Below are 27,386 nucleotides of genomic sequence, written 5' to 3'. Positions count from 1 at the left end.
AACCGTACGTCATTTCCTGCCCAACACAAGCGATTAGAAAACGATTGTAAACTGAAACTGTTGAAAGCTGTGACGACGCTGGTGGGATGGCTTGATTGTTAGTTACATAGATTAGAGGTGAGTAGATTTAGTCAGTGTATTTTCTTCTGCGGGTTATTTTCGACGAGTCCCAGGCGGACTGTTGTAAAGTCGCCGGCTGCTCATCCACGTTGTGTTAACAGACACTAGCTTGTCCATTCTGTGATCTGCAGTTGAATAGCTGATCGTTAGCAGGTTACCTGGTCACAACTTGGCCAATTAAGTACATTGTGTAGTCTTGGCAAGTTAAGAAAGCCAGTCTAAAAAAAAAGGTTACTGCATAACTTTGTTCTGCTGTTGGTATGACGGTGTCCCTAGCTAACGTTAACTTTGAAAACTAACTAATCAGTGGCTGTTTATAGGCGAATAAACCGCTGACGTTAGCTTGCTGAAACACTCGATTATTTAAAAATCTAAAAGCTGTCATTTTGTAAGGAAGGAAGTTTCAAAATTCTACACATTGAGCTTCTCAAGTAGCATTATTGACTCTCTATCTGTATTTATTTCATAGGTTTTTGATGGCAAATAATCCAATATAATACTAATTTGAATAAACGCAGCTGTAGCTCTCCATCTTTCTTCAGATATGTTTACAATAGCTTCACTGTCAGCAGGAAGGGAATTGAAATGATTTGCCTACTGATGTGGAAAAATTGGACTGCAATGTGGGTTAAAGTCACTGATGTTGGTAAAAAGATAAATCACAGTGATGCTGATATTCTAAGTCCTCAATGAATAGTTTTTCTCCCACTATTCAACATCAAGTAAAGTATGTTTGTTTATAGAACACATTTAAAATCCACAAATGGAATATGGAAAGATTAGAATTACAATCAACTGAAATCACGTACATATTATACAGATGTAACCAAATGAATAAAAGGTTTTGAATAAATAGTTTTTGTTAAAATCATTTAAAAAAAAAAAAAAAATACATGCTCATTAAGAATTTGCTGCCAGCAACACTTTTCAAAAATGTTGGGCCAGGGACATGTTTACCACTGATTTGCATCATGTCTTCTTTTAACAAGACTGTAAATGTCTGGGAACTGAGGAGACCAGCTGGTGGAGTTTTGAGAGTGTAATGTCTAGAATAAGATTTTCAGCTTCTCAACAGTCCTTTGTTGTATTTTTTGTTTCATGATGCGTCAAATATTTTCAATTGGTGACCGGTCTGGGCTGCATGCAGGCCAGTTTAGCACCTGGACTCTTCTACTACCGACTCATGCTGTTGAAATATGTGCACAATGCAGTTTGGCATTATTTTGCTGAGATAAGCAAGGCATTCCCTGAAGGAGACTTTGTGTGGAAGGACAGATGTTGCTCCAAACATGTATTGTTCAGCATTAAGATATGCAAGAGACCCATGCCATGTGCACTAATGCACCCCCATACCATCATGGATGCTGGCTTTTGAGCTATGTGCTGGGTGGTCCCTCTCCTCTTTAACCAGAAAATGGTAAATGGTCTGTATTTGTATAGCGCTTTCTCACCTTTTGGTCTCAAAGTGCTTTAACATGGTTTCCCATTCACACACTAATGAGACAGATCACCATGCAAGGTGCTGTCATCAGGAGAACATTCACACACTGATGGTACACCATCGGGAGAAACTTAGGGTTCAGTGTCTTGCTCAGGGACGCTTGGGCATGTGGACAGGAGGAGCTGGGGATTGAACCATCAACCTTCTGATTAGTATGCAACCCACTCTACCGTCTGAGCCACAGCCTCCCCAAAAAATTGGTTTAAATCTTTGTAAAAAGAAGGCTGTGTACAAATTTGTTTTGTCATGCTGTCATGCTGGCCAGATGAATGTAAAAAGACCTTTTAACAAGCTTAACTGATTAAGTTTCATCCTCGAGCAATATTTTGACTATGCTAAGTCTTTTTTTTTTCTACAGTCCTTAGGAATATATATATATATATAGAGAGAGAGAGAGAGAGAGAGAGATAGATAGTTACTTTATTAATCCCCAAGGGGACATTTCTTCGCTACAGCAGCATTTATAGATACAGGAAAGAAATAAAATAACAGTAAAAAATATTAAATATAAAAATGCACAGTATATACAATAGAATAAAATAAAATAAAATAGAATAATTAAATTAAAACTAACTAAACAATAGTGCAAAGTTTTTATTTGTTTTATATTTAAACAACCAAGAAAAACAACCAACAGACAACGGTGTTATTGTTGTGTGATGGATTTTGCCAGAGGTGAGTTATTGTACAGTCTTACTGCAGTCGGCAGGAATGATCTCCTGTATCTGTCCTTGTGACAGCGGAGCTGGAGGAATCTTTTGGAGAAAGTGCTCCGCTGTCCCTGCAGCAGGTGGTGGAGAGGGTGGTCAGGATTATCCAATATGGATAATAGTTTGTTCAGCGTCCTCCTCTCCACCACCTTTTCCAGACTGTCCAGATTGCAGCCAATGATGGAGCCGGCCTTCTTAACCAGTTTGTTAAGTCTGTTGATGTCACCGGCTCCAATGCTGCTCCCCCAGCAGGTCACAGTGAAGTACAATGCACTGGCCACAACAGATGGTAGAACATCTCCAAAATCTTGCTGCACACATTGAAGGATCAGAGTTTCCTCAAGAAAAAGAGTCGACTCATCCCCATCTTGTAGACAGCGTTGATGTTGGTCTTCCAGTTCAGTCTGTTGTCGATGGACACACCCAGGTACTTGTACTCCTCAACCATGTCCACCTCCTCTCCCAGAACTCTCAGCGGTTGTGGAGCCGTCGTCTTCCTCCTGAAGTCGACCACTATCTCTCTGGTCTTGGCCACGTTCAGGAGCAGGTGATTTCTTCCCGCCCACTCCACAAAGTCCTCCACTACTGCCCTGTACTCGTCCTCCCGTCCACCCTACCACTGCAGAGTCATCAGAGAACTTCTGCAGATGGCAGGACTCTGAGTTGTACTGGAAGTCAGTTCCCTGAGGAGCTCCAATACCACTGACCACCGCATCAGACAGCACACTGCCCAGACGGACAAACTGTGGTCTGCCTGTCAGGTAGTCAGTGATCCAGGAGACGGTGGACGCGTCCACCCCCACCACCCGCAGCTTCTCACTCAGCAGCAGTGGTTGGATGGTGTTAAATGCACTGGAGAAATCAAAGAGAGGGGGGAGGTGTAAGGTGTGGAGAAGACAGATGAGGGCGGTGAACTAAACCTGTTGAAGAAACAGTTTAGCTCCTTGGCCCTCTCCAGGTTCCCCCTGGTTGTTCCTCTCCAGGTTCCCCCTGGTTGTTCCTCTCCAGGTTCCCCCTGGTTGTTCCTCTCCAGGTTCCCCCTGGTTGTCTCTCTCTCCCCTTGAACCCAGTAATCTCCTTCATACCGGTCCACACCTCCCTCACGTTGTTCTGCTGGAGTTTGGCCTCCAGCTTCCTCCTGTAGGAGTCCTTGACCTCCCTGAGCTTCTCCTTCAGGTCGTGCTGAACTCTCCTGAGCTCCTCCCTGTCCCCAGACCTGAAGGCTGCTTTCTTCTGATTAAGAAGCACCTTCAGGTCACTGGTGATCCACGGCTTGTTGTTGGCAATAGATACTGGATTGACAATAAATCAGTCAGTAACAATTACTTATAATCTGTTCCTAAAATGTGAAGCGATAAAAAGGGGTGGATGCTTTAATAGGAATATCTGACTTGGACAATAATAATAAAACAGCCTTTATAGTTCTGGTCATTCTCATTTTAAACATAAAATTACTCAACCAGTAATACAATCTGGACAACAAGTTATCTTACAAAAATTGTATTAATTAATTGAAGTAAAAAAAAAACTTTAAACAAATGAAAGGCTTTAACATAAGGAGATATATCTTGTCAGACAAAAAAACAAGCACATAATACCTTGCTTTAAGATTTTTCATCTTACTTTGATTTCACCATTTGCAGTGCAAAATGGGGTGTTTAGCTGGGTTTAGATATGCTGACTGTGATGGTCATATCTCTCACAGAATTTTTTTGGTACTCACCAAACTGTCCAGTTGTCCTTTTCAGGGCCGGGCAGTATATTATATATTGAAATGGTGATAGGACACTAGATAGCCTTTCAGATTTTAGATAGCGTAATTTTGTGATATGGCATAAAAGTGTTGTTTTTGCCTGATTTTTAAAGACCGCATTCCAAGTGATGTTCTTTTCTGAACTCACCACACTGCTGTAGCTGTTTTCTTATTTGCCTTTAACGACTTAATTGTTATATCCACATTACTGACGATGACTTAGCAAAAATAATTTTGTAAATATTTTGTGAAAGCATCAGTATTGCCGCAAAATTGATGTTGAGGTTTTTGGTCAAATGTGTGAGTATATAATAATAATAATAATAATAATAATAATAATAATAATAATAATAAAGCACAAAAAACAGAACTCAACAACAAAATACATACAGAACACTACAACATATAAGCAATGTGCAAAAATACCAACGCTGATACAGTAAAACAATAAGCAGAAACCAGCAGATCTTTCCGGGACTATATTACTGATTCGCTTATTAAAAAGTTTGACTTCAAAATGATACTAATGCATTTAGAACTCTGGAGATAAAGACTTTCACATGTTGATCCTCAAACTGAAAAGATCAGGATTTATGTAAAATGTGCCTTACAATTACCGAGTGGCATAATCCTCCAACCAAAATACACTTAAAAAAGGAAAAATACAAATAGAACCCACATTTATTTCTTAAATTTTTTACTGTTGTTATGATTCATCAGAACAAAAAGCTACAAAGGGGGAATAGCCATGGCCTGTGCTCGAGTGCCACTGGATGAGCAGCAAGTGACCGAGCCTGGCCCGTTGGGAGCGGAGCGCACACTGCCTGCACTGGTGAGTCTGTTCTCACGATTGCTGTTATGCAAAATAGTTCACTCCTACAACAGTTTGCGGTGCTCCAGGAATAACCTGACTTGTCTCTCACCAGTTTATTAGAATCCAACCCCGTGCTTTTTTTTTTTTAATTCTTCATCAGCATCCGGACAGGATGGAGGAGCGCTGCTTCGTGCCTTACAAGCCTCCTCCAGCAGAGGGCTCTCCTGCTGACGTGGAGGAGTTTTTGGAACATGCCAAATTCATCACAGAGGACCTGGAGTGGCTGCTTGCACTGCCCCACGACAAGTTCTGGTGTCAGGTACGAGCGTTTTGCTGAGCCACGTTTGCTTTTCTCATTCAGCCACAGTTGTTTACATGTGCAGGGCAGGTCAAACAAAAACACAAAATTCAGTGTTGAATTCTCTCTCCTTCCCTTCCCTACTGCTGCCTGCGTTTTCCACTAGGTGGTGTTTGATGGGTCCCTGCAGAGGTGCCTAGACTCATACCTGCACCATGCTCCTCGTGGCCTCGAAATCATCGTCCTACCTTTCTCACGTATGGTAGCTGACGTGCAGCGCGCTGTCCACAGGGCGGTCTTTTTGACCTTCCTCAGGATGGCCACGCATAAAGAATCCAAGGTAGAAGCCAGACCCTAATGTGATCTCTATAAAAGGGAATGATAAGCAAATTTATCAGTTAAAAGTTGTATTAATAAATGAATGTGACATCAAATATACAGTATGCTATCACTGCTTAGTAAGAAACTTTGTTTTTCGCCAACTTCCTTTCAGGAAAACTTCCTTACCCCAGCTGTGTTTGGAGAAATTATCTATGACAACTTTCTGTTTGACATTCCTAAAATTTTGGACCTGTGTGTGCTCTTTGGAAAGGGCAACAGCCAGCTGCTACATAAAATGATTGGTGAGCTCCTTATAAAGACTGTCATCAGTTCATCAGTAAATTGTGTCAGTTATGAAAAGCAAACTAAGTGAAAATAAAAAGTGGAAGAATTGAATTGTTTTATTTCTGTTATGCCCTTTGTTTGTTACACATCGGTTCACTTTATCATATTAATGTATTTTCAGAGAACATCTTTACCCAGCAGCCATCCTACTACAGTGACCTGGATGAGACGGTGCCCACTGTGTTGCAGGTAAGATCTGATTTTAAAAACACAGCCGTCTATTTCCATGGAACAAGAGTAAAGGGGGGACAGCCAGCACCTGCAGATGCAACTGTTCACATACAATGGCTTTTTGGAAGTGTTTCTTAGCCCTGACTATGATTTCCTCAACAGAATCATTATTGTTTTTTTGGCGTCAGCATTTGTCTACAGAGATTTCTCCAGATTCTCTGACTCGTCCCATGATTTTGTGTATCCTAAATGATGAAATCCCCCAAATTCTTTGCAATTTAACATTGAGGAACATTATTCTTAGGTGTTGCACTATTTTCCCACAAAGCCTTTCACAAAATGTTGAACTTCTCCCCATCTTTACTGCTGAGAGTCTCTGCCTCTCTGGAATGTTTTATTTTTTTTATATACCCAATAAATTTCCTGACCTGTTGGCAATTACCCTAATTAGTTGTGACATGTTCCACCAGGTGTTTTTTTTGTATTTTGTTTATCGTTACACAACTTTCCCAGTCTTTTCTTGACCCCGTCCGAATTTTTTTGTGTTCTAGCACTGTGGGGGAAGGGTGCCACATGATCGTATCTTCGAACCGCACTTTACATTTAAGGATTTAATTTTTTTTTACAAGTCAGCTGTGGTTGAACAAACTTATGCAAACAAGTAGGAGAGAAGTCACCGATGGTGCAAGGACCACAAACTAAAAGGAAGCAATGTAGAAATTTGCAAAACCGGTTTCACATGTACAAAAGGATCCACAAATGCGTACACATATCTTCACTTGTGTTTTTGTGTATTTAACATATTTTACATTTGTAAAACTTGTTTCAATTTAATTTGAAATTGAAATAGATGTTCAGAGTAAGCAGTGCGTTTTTGCGAAATTTCATTGTGTTTCTGTTGATTTAACATTACACAAAAACAAATTAAAAATGGACAGGGAGATGTTTGTGGAACTTGGTACACATTACTCACAAACACATGATTTGGACGACAATCTGCAAACAAATAGGAGGAAAGTCCCAAATGTCATGTTGCCCACAAACTGAAAAGAAGCGATCTACAAATGTGTAAAACCTTGAGTCACCTGTACGAATGGATCCATAAATGTGCAATTGTTTAAATAGTAAGTTATGTGTATTCACTTTACACAACACATAAAATAATACATGTTTGTAGATTGTAAAATAATGTGGATCGAGGTACACATCCGTTGATTTGTGGGTTACATCTATTAAGGTCCAATAAAAACTTCTATAGCGTCCTATGGAAAGTTTGTATTTGTAATTCAGACTTTTTGTATATAAAAAAAAAAGAAATTCAGGTTTTCCAAAAGTAAAATCACACGTAAATATCATAATGATTACATCAAATGTTTCTGTCAGATTATAATTTTGTCATTCTAATGTATTCCCCTCTAATCCAATGTCTCTTTATTCTCCACCAACCTCAGGTGTTTGACAACATCCTACACAAGTGTGGTCTTCAGTGTGAAGAGGCCGCTGCCATCGAGCCAATGAAGCTGAATGCACATAAACAACCCACTGCCGTGACCATGAGCCAGCAGGTCAGCCACACATATACAGTAAATCTCCTGTCATTAACGGCTGGTGCTTCTAATATGTAAAATGATCTCGAACAAATGTGTTTGTCTTGAATATGCACATCATGAATACGTCTGTAAAAGAAAATGGAAGTTCAACTCTAGTAGAAGTTCAAATGAATTGGCGTGTTTCATCAATTTCTATCTTTATAGGGTAAAATATACAACACTGAAATGTGAATATTCTGACTTTTAAATTGGTCATCTCTTTATTTACTTGCAGTCCAAGGGTAATAAACATACTGTAAGCTAATGGCATAAGTCTTTGCTTCGAACAGCATCAAGACCAGACACAATAAAAGATATTTTGTTTTCCCATTTTCACATAAAAAGTCAAATAACAAAAAGGTCCCCAAAACATCAGGATAGTTTTGTAAGAGGTTATTTTGGCTTTGACACAACAAAATATGGAGAGATGACTAACTGCTCCACTCTGGTGTTAATATAGATGCTTAGTGGTTTAGCGAGTTATGTTGAGGCAATTCAATGAAATATCCACATGTAATTTACCTGAACTTCCTGTGCATTTTGTGGGAAGGTGATATTATAGGCTGTCTTTCAACTTCGTCAACACATTCACACAGTCTGCTAATTTTTTTCAGTGTGGATTATGTGTTTAAATTCATTATGTTTTTGTTTTTTGAAACTGAAGTTTGCTTCTCATTTTTCAAATATGTGGTTCTGCTGTCAGAACACCTGTCCATGTTTGTGATTGGTCAATTGCTGCAAACCCCTCCTACTTTATGTGAACGCGCTCAGAGACGAAAGCAGAAAAAGCCTGAGTTAACAGAGAAACCTGATAACCACCGTTGTTGTACCGATAATCTCTTGACGGCAAGTTTCCGCTTTGTTGCGCCAGCTCAGGCAAAGAAAGCCTGGGTATGTTGAACTTGCTTCGTAGTTCACTCCTCTGGTGTGTTTGCAAGAATATTTTCTCGCACCGCCAGAAAGACTGAGTAAATCAAGCAGCCATTGCTTAATGTCACATTTTCTAAATGGTAGTATGACTCAATGGTTTCTCTGTGCCGTTGTTTCAGTTTTCACAGAAAGTGACAATGCACTTAGGCAAAACGCCTATTATCAATGACAATACTTGAAGCTGCATTGTCACATATATATATATATATATATATATGTGACAATAAAAATAAATAAAAAAAAAAAATAATAAATAATAAAAAATAAAAATAAAAAAAAAATAAAAAAAAAATATATATACTTGAATACTTGAAGCTGCATTGTCACATATATATATATATATATATAATATATAAGTATATTTTTTTTTTTTTTTTTTTTTTTTTTTTTTTATTTTTTTTGGTCCTAGGAGCTTGTAGATATTATTTTGTACCTGTGTGACTCAACCACCACCATCCATGCCTTCCTGGACATCTTCCCCGCAGCCTGCTCCAGCTTCCAGTCCCACAGCTTCCTCAGCAGGTATGCAGACGGGAAAAAAATCTCAACTGGCATCGGCACCTTTCGACGCTCACAGTCAGCAGTGTATGCAAAAAAACGTGACGTAACAAGTGTGTTTTCTCCGCTGACAGGCTGACCTCGTTTTATGAGACTGCTGTGCCTGACCTCGAGAAGGCAGTAAGGAAGAGAAACTTTGATGATAAAGAGTGAGTATTTATTATCGGATTTAATACCGGAAAAAGATGCGATTCAAACACAGCAGCTGAATGAATGACCGATAATGCAACAAAGCCCCAAACCCCTCTTCTAGTCTTCACGAGGACTTGTGGAAGAGGTTGTCTCATTCCTGTCGAAAGATGGTGGAGTCGGCTCACTTACTGATGCACCACACCTGCCTACAACCAATCTTGGAGGGGTGAGGTGCTCTAACTTTCATACATGCAGCTTCGCAGGATTAGTATAACACGCACGTTAATTCTAATCATTTCTGTTGTCTTGCAGGAGAGAAAACATGCAAACATTTGCAGAGGAACTACTACAATATTTCACAACTTTTTTAACTGAGAAAAGGTGAGATCAGCAGTCCAGATCTGTGAGACCAGGGGGAGGGAGCTCTCTGAGGTACTTTGAGGGTTTGTCAGTTATTCCCCGTTACATCTAAGAAGTTTATTGGATGTTTATTGTTTATTGGATGTTTTTAAGGATATACATCCTTATATACAGGTTTTTAAGGATATACATATACATAAAATGAATAAAGAATACTTCTCTAATCAGTTTTATCTTTGCTTTATTTGCATGGTCAGGTGAGTACAAGCCATCTGTTGAAGTACATTTTTTTTATATATATATATATATATATTTTTTTTTTTTAGATTGAATATCTTACAGGTTTTGTCTGCAGCTATGCAGTTGGGTTTCCTTTTTTGCTTCACTGGAACTTAGTGACTGCACTAGTTGATAAAGAATATAAGCATGCTTTAATTCCTACCCACTCTGAATGCTACTAAACTGAAGAATGATATGAGACAAATGTCAACCTCAGAAAGGTGTCCGGTGCACAGGCTTTAATTTATGGTTTGACCGTTTGCTCCTTCTTTCAGGTTCTTATCAGACTACGACGAGCAGTTTCCCATCGCAGACGACATCAGCCTCCTACAACAGGCCCTCCCTGTCATGTATCCTTATCAGCTTTGCACCTAAAATATCTTCATATTACTAAAAGATCACCGGAAATGAGAGATTAGTATATGCACATTTCTACCTTACCTTCGATTTAAAAATTTGTTATTTATCAATACCAGTATATTTGCAATAAATTCAGCGTTGCATCAACAAAAGGAGTCCAGAGCTGCAACGGTTAGTCTAAAATAAAAAAAAACTAATTTAATCGATTTATCATTTCTAAAATGTAAGAATTCCTCCTGTTTTTTAGTCTTACATTATGATGTATTGAATATTTTTGTGTGTTGGACTATTGGTCCGGTCAGAGCACTGACACTGTAAACTTCACTGGGAATTTATTTATAAATAATAAATACAAAAAAACATTAATGGTAAAATTTCAGATTTTACCCTATACATCTTTTTTTTGTTTTGCAAAGTGTTCATAGAAAAGGTTTTCCTATCGTAATATATGGGACAACATATATGCCGATACCAATATATATTTAATAGGCAATATCGAAAGTTAAAATGGCCAGCTGATATATTGATCAGGCTCTAGTATATATTGTAAACTTTGGCGAACCACAGTTTTGCCAAGGCTGCCAACAGCAACAACTGGGAGAGGAGGGAGTACAGTCATTGAAGAATTTTTTTATATTAATAAAACAGATGAAAATGGCAATATCCAAAATAATGGGACTCTTCACTGAATATTTTGTTGCAAAACTTTAGAGGCGATCGCTGAAAATAATGCAGTTTCTGTAGCTCTCACTGAGCCTAAAGCACCTGTCAGCAGGTGGTTTTGTCCCACTCTTCCTGAGCAAACGGCTCCAACTGTCTCAGGTTGGAAATAGATTGCTTTCTTTAGACTGAATATTTCGCCTCTTTACATCGATGTGTCAGAATTCCGACCGGGGCTCATAGACGGCTGCTTCAGAACTGTCAAATATCTTGTTCTTGGCCATTAGTGGGTGCTTTTAGCCGTGTGTTTTGGGTCATTATCCTGTTGGAGTACCAACGACCTATGACAGAGCTGTCTTGACACTGGGCAGCACGTTTCGCTCCAGAATACCTTGTTATTGTTTAGATTTAATTTTTTCCGGTTGGTAATAGCGTTCATTTCTTGGAAATTATCGTCTTTTTTTTTTTAAATTTTTTTTATCTGATGTAACTTCTGAAGGCATTCAGGTATACGTGAGAAAATTGCTTTTGATTTCAGTCAGAACAAAGCATTTTTTTTCAATGAGCTTTTAAGGGTACTAGCAAATTCATCTACAACTCTATATGCTCAGTGAGCACAGTCCAGGTGCAGGGCACATATGGTAATATAGAGAGAAAGGCCAGACAGAATCAAATAGGTATGAATGGCAATGTCTGTGTATTTTTGCAGAATACCAAGTCAAGGAAGGAAATAATTCCCACCGAGTCTTTATTCAAGTCTGCAATAAAATATTATTATATTCCATGCACTCCTGACGATAACTCTAAACATATATCAAGGTTCATAAAAAAAAAAAAAAAAAAGAGAGAGAGAAAAATAAACACTGCAAAACTGCCAGAATCTTAAAAAAAAATGGCATGATACAAATTTGTTGTCATACCCACAACTAGTTTCTTCCGTAACTGCCCGCTTCCCACAGCGATGAGACCAGGACGTCCTACTTACTCCAGGGGGTGGAAAGTGCCTGGGACAGTGTGGGCCGACGGAAACCACCCAGCCAGATTAGGAATGAAGCCCCCTCGTCGGTGTCGGCCGTTCAGGGAGCAGCAGGCGGTGGTGTTGCCTCCGCAGCTGGCTATGAACCTGAGGAGGTCCGAGAGCCGGGAAGAGACGGAGAGAGCCTGAGTGGAGCAGAGGCCATGGTGGATGTTCCTCGAAAAGGAAATAATGTGAGCTCTGTGATTATTCCATCTAATTTGATAAGTGCTGCTCAGTGTTCTGTATTGACAGTGTCATATTTTTGTTTGTTTAACGAGATATTTTTGATGTAGGGCTTCAACTAAGAATTTTTTTCATTCAGTCATCTGATGCAAATTTCCCTTTTTGTTCTGTCTATCAAATGTCAGAAAATGAAAAGGAATTTTGAAAAATTTTCAATATTATTCCTCTTTAAAATGTATTTGTTTTGTTCACAGTCCTTTACCATGTATGGCAAAGAAAAGCCTCAAATACTCCCATTTCAGAAACTAAAATGTTTACGATCTTGCTTTTTTACATTACTATTATTCAATTATCAAAATAGTTGCTGATTCATTTTCAGTTATGAATCTGTTGTTTCAGTTTCACTGAAATGTTAATGATATGAATTAAAAAAGAGGGAAGCTGAAAAGAACAACCTGTATTTATATATCAATAGAAGATAAAGAATGCATGTAATCCTGGCGTTTCACCACATAGCAGTGCAGAATAAAAGGAAAAGTATGGATTTACAGAAGGGACAAATCAGTGGAAAAAAGAAATCCAATGCACAGGTGACCCAACCCAACTCTGACACAGTATTTTTGGTGTTGCTGGTGTGCTTTCAGGGTGCAGTGCGTCCAGTGAGCGAAGCGGAGCTCGAGTCTCTCCTGTCGTGCATCGTGGATCTGCTCCCTGATTTGGGCGAGGGCTTCCTGCTGGCATGCCTGCAGGAGTACAACTACAACTCTGAGCTCGTTATCAATAACATCCTGGAAGACCGGTTAACCCCCAACCTGGACAAACTAGACAGAGCCATGCCAAGGTACACACCACACACACACACACACACACACACACACACACACACACACACACACACACACACACTTGCATTAATGCATATAATGCTGATATTTATTTTTCTGCTTTGTGGATTGCGCTCCCGAGATTAAACATATGGAATATGCCAGAGTGGGAAATCTTGGGAACAATGATAATGATTAATGTGACGTCTTTTAATGATGATATTGTTTAATGTTTACTATGCCATGTGGCAGCAGTGCAATGCATACAATTATGCAAGATACAGGCCAGGAGCTTCAGTAAATGTTCAACCAAACTACAGTATGGGGGAGGGGGGAAATAGTGATCTTGGTGACTTTGACCGAGGAGTGATTGTTGAGTGGCAGAGGGCAGAGGTCGGCACGGGATTCCACTCCCGCCAGCCAAGAACAGAAATCTGAAAAAAGTTCAAATACTAGACAGTTGACGACTGTAAAAAAAAATTTTTTTTTTAAAAATAGCCTGGTCTGATGAATGTCCACTTCTGCTGTGACCCAACCCGCCTTGTGTCAACAGCTCCTAGTTGCTGATGGTATAATGGTGTGGTGGCTGTTTTCTTGGCTAACTTTAGTACCCCTTAATGCCAATCAATAATAGTTTGAATGTCACAGCTTCTGTGTTGTTGCTGACCATGGGCATCCCTTCGTAGGCCACAGTTAACCATCTTTTAATATCTCAATATGTCACAAAGTAAAAGCTGTCTCAAACTGAATTCAGTGTACTTCACCTTCACTGGACTCCCGCAATTTCCAGATTGGAATCCAGTCGAGCACCTTTGGAATTTGTTATGACAGAAAATTGGCAGCATTAATGTGCAGCGGACAAATTCTGCAGAAATGACTGAATGCAATCCTGTCAATGTGAGAAGACAGAAAGTCAAAGAATCAAAGGTTTTCCAACAGCTTGTGGAATCTGTGACACCAAGGACTGAGGCTGTTTTTGAGACCGAAGGCGGCCCAGCACTCGTGTGTTGTTCCTAATAAAGTGCTGCTTATCTTTTGGGGAATTAGAGGCATGAATATGAGGCTATAGCTTCCTTAAAGCCTACTATAAACCTTTTTTTTTATTGTTATTATCAAATAATCCCCCCAAAGTGTAAACGTATTGCGAAGTATATTGCTTACCAACCAATCAAAACCTTAATATATGACGTTTACAATTATGTAAACCAGAGAGCTGCAGCAAATCCTCAGATTTTAAAAGGTAGAAATGTGTACCTATGTGTTCTATAGCATGCATTTATGCAGTGGAAATGATGAGTTTTGTATCTGACCTCGCTCTGTTACTGTACTCGTAGGCCGGTGAAGGAGGAGCTTCCAGATGTTCTAAACAACAGATCCAATGTGTTTGATGATGACGAGTTCGACATCTTCCGCAGGGACCAGTTGGACATGTCCCGCATCTGGAAAGGCAGAAAGTAAAAAAAAAAAAAAAATTCTTCGTATTGTTTTTTTTCAATTCCCTGGTTATCGTGTCTGTTTTGCTGAATTGTGTTATTGTGTGTTTCTTGTTTTCCGGGTCTCTCTCGGAATAAATATTTGTAATTTAATCGAGACTGCCGGATTGAATACAGAAAAAATTAAAAAAAGGTACTAGTTACTTGCTGCCAATTTAATGATTGTGTAAACCACCAATATACTGGTGACATTTTACCTTGTTTTTCCTGTGCTTATAAAAACAGAGTAAGTTGTTCAGCGATTCTCTTCTATGCGTTGCCGCTCTTAAATACCTAAAACCATTTGACCGACCTTTACATGTATGTGAAGAAAGTGAGACTTATGGTGTCAAATATAAATCTTGCAGTCTTTTCTAAAACCCCGCAGGAGAGGCGAGAACACTCGAGAGATGCTGAACGACAAGCAGCACATAGAGGAGCAGAGAGCTCGTTATCAGACATATGAAACGGTGGTGGACGAGGTCATCGTCGAACCGGGAGAATCCGCTGCCGGGTTCGACCTGGACGACTACGACGATGAGTACGACGACACCTACGACATGAACCAAGTGGGAGCTAACGACCTGGATGGAGACAGTTTACTGAACAGGAGGTACTTTTTTTGTGTGTTTGTATCATTGTTCATGATGAGATCCAGACACAGTGAAGCAACATTTTTTTTTTTAAAAGTGCCTTATTTATGTGTTTTTCCTGCAGGCCATTCACAGTCCCACAGGTACTGAGAAAAGGAAACAAAACAGAAGAGGAGGAGGAGGGTGAAGATGATGAAGAGGAGGATGTTTTACAGGTACTTTTAAATCACTTGATTCAATCTTTTTTCGGTGTGATAACTTTTGACAGTTTTTTTTTTCCCCTATTCATGCCGATTGTGTGGACGGATGTTGTGCTCAGCTCTTTTTTTTTTTTTTTTAAGTATTGTTATTGTGGTGTGTCTACCAAATCAAAAACCAAAAAACCTTAACAAATGTATTTGAGAAAAAAATAAAAGCCTTCTTCAATGCACGGCATGCTGGATAGCACAGTGGTGGAAGAGGTGATAGAGCTGTTCCTTTATAGAGCTTTATAGAGTTCTGGTGGTCAGAATGAAATCATCCTCAACCACTGTGTTTGGCAAACACGTTAAAAGTAATGGATTGAAATGACGTTACCTCATTTCAAGGGATTTAAAACATTTGCGAAATGTATTTATAATGCAGATGGATTTCTTTAAGCAGTGCCTGATTAAGTTAATTCAACTTTTTGTTTTTTTCCAACACAAATGTGTTACTGTTTACACTCTTCATGTTCTGTTACTTGCTTTCATTTTGACTTTCCCACCTTGTGTTTTTCCATTTCATTTTAGAAGAATGTAAACAGGGACCAGTTTGTGCAGGACCCGGCACTGCTGCGCCAGAGGGCTGAAGCTAGAAGAGCTGCCACGCAACAGAGGAAAGGGTAAAGAATATTCTCCTCCTGTTTCTTCCTGAAAATAATGTATTTCAAAAATGTTCTCACCTTTTGTCTTGTCTGGATAGTTTTATGAATTGACAGTGTGGTCCAGATCCAATTTAAAAAAAAAAAAAAAAAAAAGCCCTCTTGGATAAGTGTAGAATTTTTTTTTCCTGAGACAGCTTTCAAATATATTTAAAGAGGTCTTAAAAACTCAAATGATACAACAAATCAATTAAATCCATTTGTAAATAAATAAATGAAAACAAAGTGAAGTGTTTGTAAATTCTTTCAGTTCATTATGCCACAAGTTTGTGACGTTAAAACTCCCGTGCATATTTTCCCTTTTAACTTGGCTAAAACCACGCCTCTCCCATCAGCTTCCGGCCGGAGCCGCCCGGTAATGTGGTGGGCCGACCCAAAGGCCAAGGACAGACCCTGGGGACATTCCTGGATCGACGCAAGAAGGAGGCCAACAAGAGCCGCGGAGCCAACCACAACCGCCGCAACATGGCCGACCGCAAGAGGAACAAAGGCATGATCCCCTCCTGACCTGTGTGATGGGCTGGTGCTTGAACTGAACTGAGCTGAGCTGAGCGATGGTCAGAGAGAGAGAAGCTGGAAGGTGGACGAGGTGTGAGTGAGTGAGTGAGGGGGTGGGGTGTGGGGGGGATCTGGATTCTGCTTGATGGTTGTGACTTTTGATCACGTTCCAGCACTTAAAGTCGCTGTGAAAGCCACCGCAGGTTTTCAGTTATTTAAAGATTGCATTTGTTTACAGACTGTGGACTACATTTTTGGCTTTTTTTGTAATCCGAAATTGCAAAAGCTGAAAATGTTTGAGAATATCAACTTTTAATGTTTGAGCCTAAAGGACGGTCAGTTCTTTATTACAAATCATTTTCTTTTGTAGCTCATTAAAAAAAAAAAAAGATCCTGAATGTGAGCCAGGGGACTGACGACAAAGCGTTAAGACCTTTATTTTTTTTTTGCCAAGTAACAAATGAGCTTATTAAGATCCAGAGTGATCAAAAGTTTCTTTGACATCATTATCACCAAAAAGGAAAAAAAAAGAAAAAAATCCAGAGTTTTGGAGAGACTGCAGTTCCTTCTAATAGCTGGAAGAACAATTAGTAACCTGTTGATCAAGTGTGGACTTCAGCAGCAGACCGCGCCGCTCTCACTACTGAGCGTTTGTGAAAGCCGCTTACATGTAACGTGTTCAAGTGCACGCATGTGTTGTCATCTAGCCAGTTCACAACACTGTAATCCAACCATCAGAAAAAAAAAAACTAAACAAATCGTCTCTGTGACCATCTCATTACGATGCGGTCGTGTTTGTATTTGGAAGCACATGCTGCACTGAAGCGCCTCATTGTCTCTCAGACGAGCCGTGAGGAAGCCTTCTAACATGTTGCCATGCACAGACTATTTTCTATGAAGAAAACAGATCTATCAGAGCATTTTGTAACAAAAAAAGCACATGTAATTGCTTTTTGGAGTTGCCATTGCAAAAAACAAAAACATAATAAAGACAATAATACTATGTTTTCAACATTCTTTGAGTTTGAGTCATCACTTAAAATGTCAAAATCAACCAGATTTTTGTCTTTTTTTCTTTTGCAGTAGAATGTGTGAGACTTCAGTGGAGGCGTTTACAGTAGAGATCTACTGTTAATGACATTTATCTTGAATTCTCACCCACCTTCGGTAAATGAATGGTATAATTGTGTGCTTACCATTTGACAACATTACACTGCACTGTGTATATTTTCCTCTACTGTATGTAAACATTCAGTTTCAATTTTGCAAAAGAATAGTTTTGAGTGTGAAAGCCAATTTATGTATTTGTAAAAAAAAAGAGTTGGGTGAGAATTGTTGTTATTCATGTCTGTACATTAAGTATGAAGCTACAGCTGCATAATTAATGAGATGAGCTTGTGTTGGGACTGTGCGAGTTTCCTTTCAGAAACCATTAAAGCAGAACTGTTTTGACTTGTTCGCCCAGACTTTCTCAAAGGAAGGGGTGAAAATCCATCTGACTCCACAAAATATTTCTCCACCTACCTGTTGAACATCAGTGATTACAGTAAAACTGACCACCGGTAAATAAATTAACTACTCTTACATACAAAAAACCTCAAGCTTTAAAGTAACACAAAGGAAGTGCTTTTGTGATTTGGGTTTTCATCGCTGGAGTGTTAAAAGGACAAGTGCAAACACTTTTCTTTCTTTTTTTCCACACCTGTTATCAAGTGGTGCACATTGATTCCTGCATTACAACTACAGAACCTCCACAAATAACACTTAAGTACAGGATTGGACACGAGATGAACTCCGACATGTTCAAACTTTCCACTCCGGTAGTTGGTTATTGACATCATTTTGACCCAACATGAACAATGACAATGGCCGGACCGTCACGACGTCCATGCTTGAAACCAGAAAGCACTGAATATCTATGCACAAATAAAGACTCACTGAGGTTGTCGGTGTTTACCGATCTAAAGCCAAACGTTTTGTTTGCGCAATTGTTTGTAAAAAACAAACAAAAAAAATCACACTTTACAAACAATATTTTCCACAGTTGTACAGTGACAAGACCCCAAGGAAGGACAGTTCACCAGTACAGTACTTCATAGTGTGTGTGTGTGTGTGTGTGTGTGTGTTTATACTACTCCTGAGCCACCTGATGGTCAAAAGGTTTAAATCCAACTCTAGTCCAGACGGCCGGTCAACTACTGTGACAAGTTTTTTTTATTTGCCCCCCACAATCCACTGCTGGAAGAAGGAAAGCGTTGAGGTCTGTGGCGGGGGATAAGGGGGCAAGGGCTACTGGAGTTACTGAAGTGGAGACGAGTTGATTCCCAGAGCTGCTGTATCGGTGATGGAGGTGAAAGCGACCGCTAACTATCTCTGCAGACGCTGCCTAGTGGTTGGAGAAGAGACGAGTGGAATTTTTTTTTTAATGTAGAGCAGAAACAAACAAGCAGATTAGTGGCACACCAGAAAAAAAAAAAGAGTAAAAGATTATGTATGAATACAAAAAAAAAATGGTTCATCTGATGGCAGTACCTAATTTAATGTAATTAATGAGCTATTTTAATAGATAAGTATTTAGAAACATGTGATATGTGATAATATATATATAATATATTATATATATATATAATATATTTATTTATTTATATGGTAAAAGATTATGTATGAATAAAAAAATGGTTCATTTGATGGCAGTACCTAATTTAATGTAATTAATGAGATTTTTAATAGATAAGTATTTAGAAATGTGATATGTGATAATATATATATATAATATATTTATATATATATATATAATTATTATTTTATATATATATATATATATATATATATATATATATATATATATATATATATATATATAAGCTTTTACAATAAATGGAAAGTATAACATTGTCATTGATACATTGAATGAAACTGGGGGCAGCAACATGAGCCTCAATTTTATTTACCACTGGATGTACTGACCTATATCCTATTTCACATTACTCTGAAATCTTAAAGACCAAATCATTCTCAGGCAAGAATTTGTTAATAACAAAGACATAAAGTCATAGTTGATGACGAATTTTGATGTTTAGTAATGGTTACTTGTGCATCTATTTTAATAAAATTGATAGCTTCAATATAAAACATAATGATCGAGGCATTTACACAAACATGACAGAGGTGTGTACTCACTGAGGATGCTGCGTTTGCACAGAGGGCAGGTTTGCTGCAGCAGCAACCAGGGATCCACGCAATCTCTGTGGTACTCGTGAAGACACGGCAGCACCCGCAGACACTGAGACGACAACAACAACACAAGACACACAGGTGGTATACTATAATGACATCATATATACATATACAGTGGGTACGGAAAGTATTCAGACCCCTTTAAATTTTTCACTCTTTGTTTCATTGCAGCCATTTGCTAAAATCAAAAAAGTTCATTTTATTTCTCATTAATGTACACTAAGCACCCCATCTTGATAGAAAAAAACAGAAATGTAGAAATTTGTGCAAATTTATTAAAAAAGAAAAACTGAAATATCACATGGTCATAAGTATTCAGACCCTTTGCTCAGTATTGAGTAGAAGCACCCTTTTGAGCTAGTACAGCCATGAGTCTTGGGAATGATGCAACAAGATTTTCACACCTGGATTTGGGGATCTTCTGCCATTCTTCCTTGCAGATCCTCTCCAGTTCCGTCAGGTTGGATGGTGAACGTTGGTGGACAGCCATTTTCAGGTCTCTCCAGAGATGCTCAATTGGGTTTAGGTCAGGGCTCTGGCTGGGCCAGTCAAGAGTGGTCACAGAGTTGTTCTGAAGCCACTCCTTTGTTATTTTAGCTGTGTGCTTAGGGTCATTGTCTTGTTGGAAGGTGAACCTTCGGCCCAGTCTGAGGTCCAGAGCACTCTGGAAGAGGTTTTCTTCTAGGATATCTCTGTACTTGACCGCATTCATCTTTCCTTCAATTGCAACCAGTCGTCCTGTCCCTGCAGCTGAAAAACACCCCCATAGCATGATGCTGCCACCACCATGTTTCACTGTTGGGATTGTATTGGGCAGGTGATGAGCAGTGCCTGGTTTTCTCCACACATACCACTAAAAATTAACGCCAAAAAGTTCAATCTTTCAGACCAGAGAATCTTATTTCTCATAGTCTGGGAGTCCTTCATGTGTTTTTTGGCAAACTCTATGCGGGCTTTCATATGTCTTGCACTGAGGAGAGGCTTCCGTCGGGCCACTCTGCCATAAAGCCCCGACTGGTGGAGGGCTGCAGTGATAGTTGACTTTGTGGAACTTTCTCCCATCTCCCTACTGCATCTCTGGAGCTCAGCCACAGTGATCTTTGGGTTCGTCTTTACCTCTCTCACCAAGGCTCTTCTCCCACGATTGCTCAGTTTGGCTGGACGGCCAGGTCTAGGAAGAGTTCTGGTCGTCCCAAACTTCTTCTATTTAAGGATTATGGAGGCCACTGTGCTCTTAGGAACCTTGAATGCTGCAGAAATTATTTTGTAACCTTGGCCAGATCTGTGCCTTGCCACAATTCTGTCTCTGAGCTCCTTGGACAGTTCCTTCGACCTCATGATTCTCATTTGCTCTGACATGCACTGTGAGCTGTAAGGTCTTATATAGACAGGTGTGTGCCTTTCCTAATCAAGTCCAATCAGTTTAATTAAACACAGCTGGACTCCAATGAAGGAGTAGAACCATCTCAAGGAGGATCAGAAGAAATGGACAGCATGTGAGTTAAATATGAGTGTCACAGCAAAGGGTCTGAATACTTATGACCATGTGATATTTCAGTTTTTCTTTTTCAATAAATTTGCACAAATTTCTACATTTCTGTTTTTTTCTGTCAAGATGGGGTGCTGAGTGTACATTAATGAGAAATAAAATGAACTTTTTTGATTTTAGCAAATGGCTGCAATGAAACAAAGAGTGAAAAATTTAAAGGGGTCTGAATACTTTCCGTACCCACTGTACATCTATATGCAACTGTAGGTTTTATTTAGAATCTTCAAATATGACAAAAGGCAGAGAGTGGAGTAGAATGCATGGCCACGCGTTTACTTTCTTGTCATCCGGGATACGTTGCCTCTCCCTAAATTGACCTCCTGTCACATTAGCCAGGCTATAAATCGCCCTGCAGGGAGTGTTAATGCGAGTGCTGGCTGACCTGGTTGTTGTTGAACGGCTCCAGACAGACGGCACAGTTGTCCGTCTCCACAGGTTGCGATGGGTCGCACCAGGGTTTGGGCTGACGATACATTTTGGTCTTCAGGGATGACATTCTCTTCAGAACATCCTGTTTAGGAAGAAGCTAAAAGAATACAACACAGCAGAATAACACGTCTCATGTAAGTGTCTGAAACTGTATTATTTTTTATTTTATTTTGGTCACGTCAATACATGAAAGAGGCTCTACGCACAGAAGGCATGGTCTGAGATGTGCAACAGTTCTTTTGCATACTTTTGGCAAATTTTCTCAAAGCTTCTATTACAGTTTAAGTTACATTTCACCTATTTGTTTGAGGCAACAGGATTTATCCGTTACAAAGAGTGAAATATTTTGCTCAACCTGAATGTAAGTGCCTCTTGGAAACAATGGGATCTTGATGCAAAGTACATTTTTGTGTTTGACCAAAAGCTGTTCCACAGCATGAGCTTATTATGATCCAAAAACTGCATAAAGAGGCTTATACACAGTAAATGATCTTACTCTACTAAAGGACAAGCATGTTGACTAGTCCACGGTAGCATTGTAACATTTTACTTCTAGTCAATAACATAAAAAAGTAGGGGGAAAAAAAACCTAAATTTGTGTGCTATGTATTAAATAACATTTACACCCTGCACCCTAAAAAAAAGAATCAGCAAAACGTTCATTTTACAAATAAATTTAAAAAAAGTGCACAATGTTACACTACTAGTAGACCAACCAATACATGTTCATAACTTCAGGAGCAATGGGGGAGACAAACTTGGATCTATGAAGTACAAGTTGCAATACCACAATATAATACTCATTATGAATGACCCACTTTAAATCATTTTAATGTTGCACCTGGTGAAGGTGGGGCTAATTTGAATTACTTTGAATACTGCTATGAGCCATCCCCGCCATGTATTCTTATTTTATGATTTTTTTTTTTTTGAATGATCATTAATCTGATTATCAGATCATACTTACCTCTGAAATGTAATGGAGTAGAAGTACCTCAAAACTACACTTAAGTCACATTTCACCACTGTTTATCACCATGTTGGATTAGAAAAGACAGAAATGCTAAAGTTACGCTGTAAAACCGTCCGGCTCCGTCGAGAAACACCAAAGAATAACCTGTGCTGACATCAGCGCCAGCGGTGTGAAGAGAGTACCTCTAAACTGTCGTTCAGCTGGTGGTCCTGGTACTGCCAGCGAGCCTGAACGATGACTCCTGTGCTGAGGATCAGAGCCACCAGGAGGACGGTGTCCCACAGCTGCTGCAGGTACTTCTACAGACACACCAGAGAGGAGCAACAATACTTTCACCTCCGGTTCATTTAAATATCAACACTGTTGATCAAATCTGTAGCACACCACCAAATCCAATGCCGCTCCCCACCTGGACCTGAGAGTTGCTCTCTCCTGTGCAGATGACCCCCTGCCACTCTCCGTAGCGACCGCCTCTCGATCGACCGCAGCTGGACCACAGCGTGAGCGTCGCTCCCTGCCCGAACATACAGCAGCATGCCCTCACTGTCAGCTTAGCTTTGTCACCTGTTCACTTAGCACTGACAGGTGATAAGGAACTAAGAAACACACTGTCAGCTCACCAGGTTGTCCTGCAGGATCGTCTTGTATGTGATTTTTGCTGTCGCCTGAAGGCCCCTGCAAAGAGGTCAGCGGGCATTTAGTACCAATAAAGAAATCTGATCAAACCAGAGTATGAATAATGTTTTTGTGTATGAAAGGATGTGTGGTCGCCTGCAGGAAGCATCTTCTTCACTCCACGACATGAAAAGAAAATGACTTTGTACTTTGATCCCCAATAGGGGATATTCACTTGTTACAGCAGAAAGGACTGAAGAAGTCATTTAACAAAACTAAATATTACAAAAACAAATATATACCCCGATTTAAAAAAAAGTTGGGATGCTGTGTAAAATGTAAATAAAAACAGAATGCACCAATTTGCAAATCCTGTAAACCCATATTTAATTGAAAATAGACCAAAGACAACATCAAACTTTGAATTGACAAATTTTATTGTAGTATGAAAAATATATGCTAATTTTGAATTTGATGCCAGCAACACCTTCCAAAGCAGTTAGGATGGGAGAAAATAAAAATGCAATAACATTATTGGGTATAAAAAAGAGCCTCCCAGAGAGGCAACTGTGGAGAGGTTCATCTCTCTGTGAAAGACTCGGGGAAAATAGTGCAGCAATTTAAGAACAATGTTCATCAATGTCAAATTTGGGATTTTGTCATCTACAGTATATAATATCATACAAAATCTGAAGAAATCTCTGAACACAAAGGACAAGGCCAAAAACCAATATTGGATGGTTTTGCTCTTCAGGCCCTCAGGAGGCACTGCATTAAAAACAGACACAATTCAGTTGTGGAAAATAAAAGTCTGGGCTAAGAAACACTTCTGAAAACCATCGTTTGTGAACACAGTTCATTACTGCATCCACAAATGCTAGTTAAAACTCTACCATGCAAATAAACCATATATACACATGATCCAGAAATGCTGCCGCCTTCTCTGGGCCTGAGCTTATTTAAGATGGACTGAGGCGAAGTGGAAAACTGTCCTGTGGTCCTGACAAATGAAAATATAAAACTCTTCTCGAAATCATGGACGCCACTTACTCCGGGCTAACGAGGAGAGGGACCATCCGGCCTCTTCTTATCAGCGCACCAGGTGCACCACATACAAGCCAGTATCCTGATGGTATGGGGGTTCATTAGTGCACGTGGTATGGGCTGCTTGCACACCTGGGGAAGGCACCATCAATGCTGAACGATACATACAGGTTTTAGAGCGACATATGCTTTCATCCAGACAACATCGTTTATAGGGAAGGCTTTGCTTGTTGAAATAAGCAAGGCAAGACAATGGCACACTGCCTATTGAACATATTACAAATGCATGGCTCCATAGTGAAAGACTCATTTGCCGCATCATGGAAAAGGAGACCCGGAATTGTTGAGCAGCTGAAATCCTATACCAGGCAAGAATGGGACAACATTTCACTTTGAAAACTCCAACAGCTGGTCTCCTCAGTTACGTTTACAGTGTTGTTAAATGAAGAGGCAGTGCCCCTGTTCATACTTTTTTGTGATTATTGCTGGCATCAAATTCAAAATGAGCATATATTTTTCATAAAACAATAAAATGTCTCTGTTTCAACATTTGATATGTTGTGTTTGATCTAGTTTCAATCCAATATGGGTTTACATGATTTGCAAATCATTGCATTTTATTTGTATTTACATTTGTCAGTCACCCAACTTTTTCGGAAACAGGGTTGTGTGTGTGCCCATCTATCTATCTATCTATCTATCTATCTATCTATCTATCTATCTATCTATCTATCTATCTATCTATCCATCCATCCATCCATCCATCCATCCATCCATCCATCCATCTGTCTATCTATCTGGAATAGGAATATAAAGGAATGAGGAATTAAGGAATTTGAAAGTACAGTTGTATCTGTGACAATAATGCGTTCTCTACCTGAGCAGAGCTCCAATCAGCTTGGTGACATTTTCTGATGTCTGGATCACAACAATGGGCTTGGACAGCACTTGAGACAAATCCATCTACAATGGAAAGATTTTTAGGTCATAGCACCACCCATTACAGGCATGGACTTTGGATTTCTGTCATTATAAATGATCCTAAGTCAAAATATGAAAATATTCCATAATGGATAAAAAAAAAAAATTAAGAATTCTGCCATGACACAGACTAGCACATATTCAATTATAATGAACTGCAACAACTGACAAAGCCCACAGCAAAATACAAGTTTGTTTTACTCCGCTCAACTATTGCTCACATCTTCAGCCTGTGATTGTTGTCTGGTTATGGTAAAAGGTTTGTTCAGCCAATCTGAAGGGCAGACAAGGAAGAGACCAGTAGGGGCGGCTAAGTTCGATGGTGCTGAAGTAGTTGTGGCGATGGGAGAGCTTCGGCGCACCATATACAGTATGACTGCTCCAATAGCTTCAGAATTAGGCCTAGGGTCTACGCCCATTAGGATGCAACGAGTGGAGACAATCCTCAGTGGGGTGAGACCAGAACTGTGTACTCAGGCAGTGAATTTGGGTAAAAAATATCAGGCTAATAACGCTAATAATGGAAACAAAGTGGAGAAATAAGATCTAAAGCACTGAAACGACGATAGGAGACACATACTGTTAGTAAATGCTTTTCTGTTGAGTTTCTGAAATTTTACCTCACTCATAGTGTTTTGGTTGAGAGCCAGAATGATCAATGCCGAAGCTCCAAGGACCAATGCTCGCTTCATCTTAAAGATAAAAGAATGTTACGATCACTAAACACTCCCACTGAAAACGGATAAATGAGATGACAACAAATTATCCTCAGAGACTTACAAAAGGACAATGTGGAAAGGCAGAAAGTATTATAAACCAAAATATGTCCTAAAAAAAAAAAAAAAAAAAAAAAAAATCCATCTACTGACTTTATTGACAACTGCGTCAGCAAAGGACTCCTGGATCCCAGTGGAGGCTTTGCTGTCATCTATCTCCACAGGCACCAACCCGATCCAAGGCTCCTGCGTTTTGGTGTGCTCCTTGTCTTTTCCTATGCTCACCTGGCTCTCCTCATCTTGAACCTGACAACAGGAAACAAGCTGGACAATTGTCCTGCAGAGTGGAAATTCTAATATTGTCAGATATAACTTCTTTATAAAAATAAAAAAAAATCCCTCAGAAATGACTGGACCATGCATCAAGCCGTGTATAGGTTGTTAACATGCATCAAGAGCTCAAAACTTCCTGGAGGACCAAGTGGAGAAGCTGCCTTGCTCAATGGCTGTACAGGGAGGTCAAAATTGTACTTGTTTACATTTTCTACTCCCGTTTATGACCTTCTCAAACAAAATCGCTTCAGTTCATTCCATTCAATTAAAAACTAGTTCATGCCTGGATATGCTAGTATGTCTTCTGCTAATGATCATGTCAGTCAAAGTATGTGCTTGTATTGTATATGTATATCAGCATTTCATCCAATCATTGTTCAATAATTCGTCAACTGGATGTTGGTTAGGAAAAATAGATGACATTGCTTTTGTCTCTGGTAAACATTTTACCATCGTTTTACATTTTATAGACCTTATAATTACTCCGTGAATCTAAGAGCTGCCTTGGTGATGGCTTGTAGTCTGACACATTGGTTTTCACTCACTTTTACCATTTTCTTTAGGACAAGAACCGTGTCATTTGTTGACATTAATTACTTCCCTAAGGCCGACTCACTAGGACCAGGTCTCCCTGCAGCTCTTCCAGGTCCTCGTCCCGGTATTCGGACCTCATGCTGCCCTTGCTGGACTCCACCACCTCCCCCTGGAGAAGAGCGCTCACACCGGCCCCTTGCTCAAGGAAAACCTCCACCAAAGCGACCTGCTCCGCCGTGATCAACAGCCCCGGCCACCGCAGCAGGAGGAGCCGTATCGTTACCCAGAAACAGCACCAGCGAGCTATAGCCATGGCGCGAAAAACAACAGAGTAAATTACGCCTGGAAACTGTAATTAATACAAACCTAATCAACTGTCACCCATTTTTATTTATTTTTAAAGCTGCTAGCGTTTTTTGTTCGCCAGTTAGCTGGCAGACCCTCGACAAACGTAAACATGCAAAGCAGCTTCCGGCTCATACCGGAAATAGTGCGAAGATTATCATCTTGTAGAAACATGTACTTCATGACGTATAGGAATTATGAAATATTTAATAATGTTGTTGTTAATGCTCAACTTTAGCA

The 27,386-nt window shown here is 39.6% G+C and overlaps 2 protein-coding genes across 3 annotated transcripts; one reads left to right on the top strand and one right to left on the bottom strand.

Annotated features, from left to right (window-relative positions):
- Positions 1 to 18: 18 nt before the first annotated feature.
- Positions 19 to 17,148, top strand: ascc2 (activating signal cointegrator 1 complex subunit 2). Of its 2 annotated transcripts, none has more exons than XM_069139179.1 (19): positions 19 to 117; positions 4,805 to 4,916; positions 5,059 to 5,217; positions 5,363 to 5,536; positions 5,690 to 5,819; positions 5,984 to 6,051; positions 7,485 to 7,598; positions 8,962 to 9,074; positions 9,185 to 9,259; positions 9,364 to 9,468; positions 9,555 to 9,623; positions 10,157 to 10,231; positions 11,861 to 12,110; positions 12,747 to 12,943; positions 14,261 to 14,380; positions 14,787 to 15,011; positions 15,116 to 15,206; positions 15,765 to 15,853; positions 16,228 to 17,148. In XM_069139179.1, exons 2-19 carry the CDS (start codon positions 4,833 to 4,835, stop codon positions 16,397 to 16,399), a joined length of 2,310 nt encoding a protein of 769 aa, XP_068995280.1. In that variant the 5' UTR covers positions 19 to 117; positions 4,805 to 4,832; the 3' UTR covers positions 16,400 to 17,148. The 2 variants fall into 2 exon arrangements, with proteins under 2 accessions (XP_068995280.1, XP_068995279.1); XM_069139178.1 differs by having other exon boundaries at positions 15,762 to 15,853.
- Positions 16,812 to 27,276, bottom strand: rnf215 (ring finger protein 215). Its single transcript, XM_069139180.1, has 10 exons — positions 26,884 to 27,276; positions 26,088 to 26,240; positions 25,839 to 25,910; positions 25,115 to 25,200; positions 23,199 to 23,253; positions 22,988 to 23,092; positions 22,761 to 22,877; positions 21,559 to 21,702; positions 19,571 to 19,673; positions 16,812 to 18,776 (listed from the first exon to the last, which is right to left on the bottom strand). The coding sequence occupies exons 1-10, from the start codon at positions 27,112 to 27,114 to the stop codon at positions 18,754 to 18,756; spliced, it is 1,089 nt and encodes a 362-aa protein (XP_068995281.1). The 5' UTR covers positions 27,115 to 27,276; the 3' UTR covers positions 16,812 to 18,753.
- Positions 27,277 to 27,386: the final 110 nt, after the last annotated feature.

The sequence above is a fragment of the Embiotoca jacksoni genome, unplaced genomic scaffold (genome assembly GCF_022577435.1).
Source record: "Embiotoca jacksoni isolate LCO1_2020_lvr unplaced genomic scaffold, fEmbJac1.0.p SCAF_8, whole genome shotgun sequence".
Lineage (NCBI taxonomy): Eukaryota > Metazoa > Chordata > Actinopteri > Embiotocidae > Embiotoca > Embiotoca jacksoni.
This window is presented reverse-complemented; position numbering and strand designations above follow the sequence as displayed.

Bases quoted from the DNA above. Each gene is read 5' to 3' on its own strand.
- rnf215 (XM_069139180.1), bottom strand. From the start codon at position 27,114: ATGGCTATAGCTCGCTGGTGCTGTTTCTGGGTAACGATACGGCTCCTC. The intron at 22,878-22,987 runs GTGGGGAGCGGC...GTGTGTCTGTAG, and splicing joins AGAGCAACTCTCAGGTCCAG to AAGTACCTGCAGCAGCTGTG. The intron at 19,674-21,558 runs GTCAGCCAGCAC...TTGTCGTCTCAG, and splicing joins AGCCGTTCAACAACAACCAG to TGTCTGCGGGTGCTGCCGTG.
- ascc2 (XM_069139178.1), top strand. From the start codon at position 4,833: ATGGCCTGTGCTCGAGTGCCACTGGATGAGCAGCAAGTGACCGAGCCT. The intron at 5,820-5,983 runs GTGAGCTCCTTA...ATGTATTTTCAG, and splicing joins GCTGCTACATAAAATGATTG to AGAACATCTTTACCCAGCAG. The intron at 9,469-9,554 runs GTGAGGTGCTCT...GTTGTCTTGCAG, and splicing joins CTACAACCAATCTTGGAGGG to GAGAGAAAACATGCAAACAT.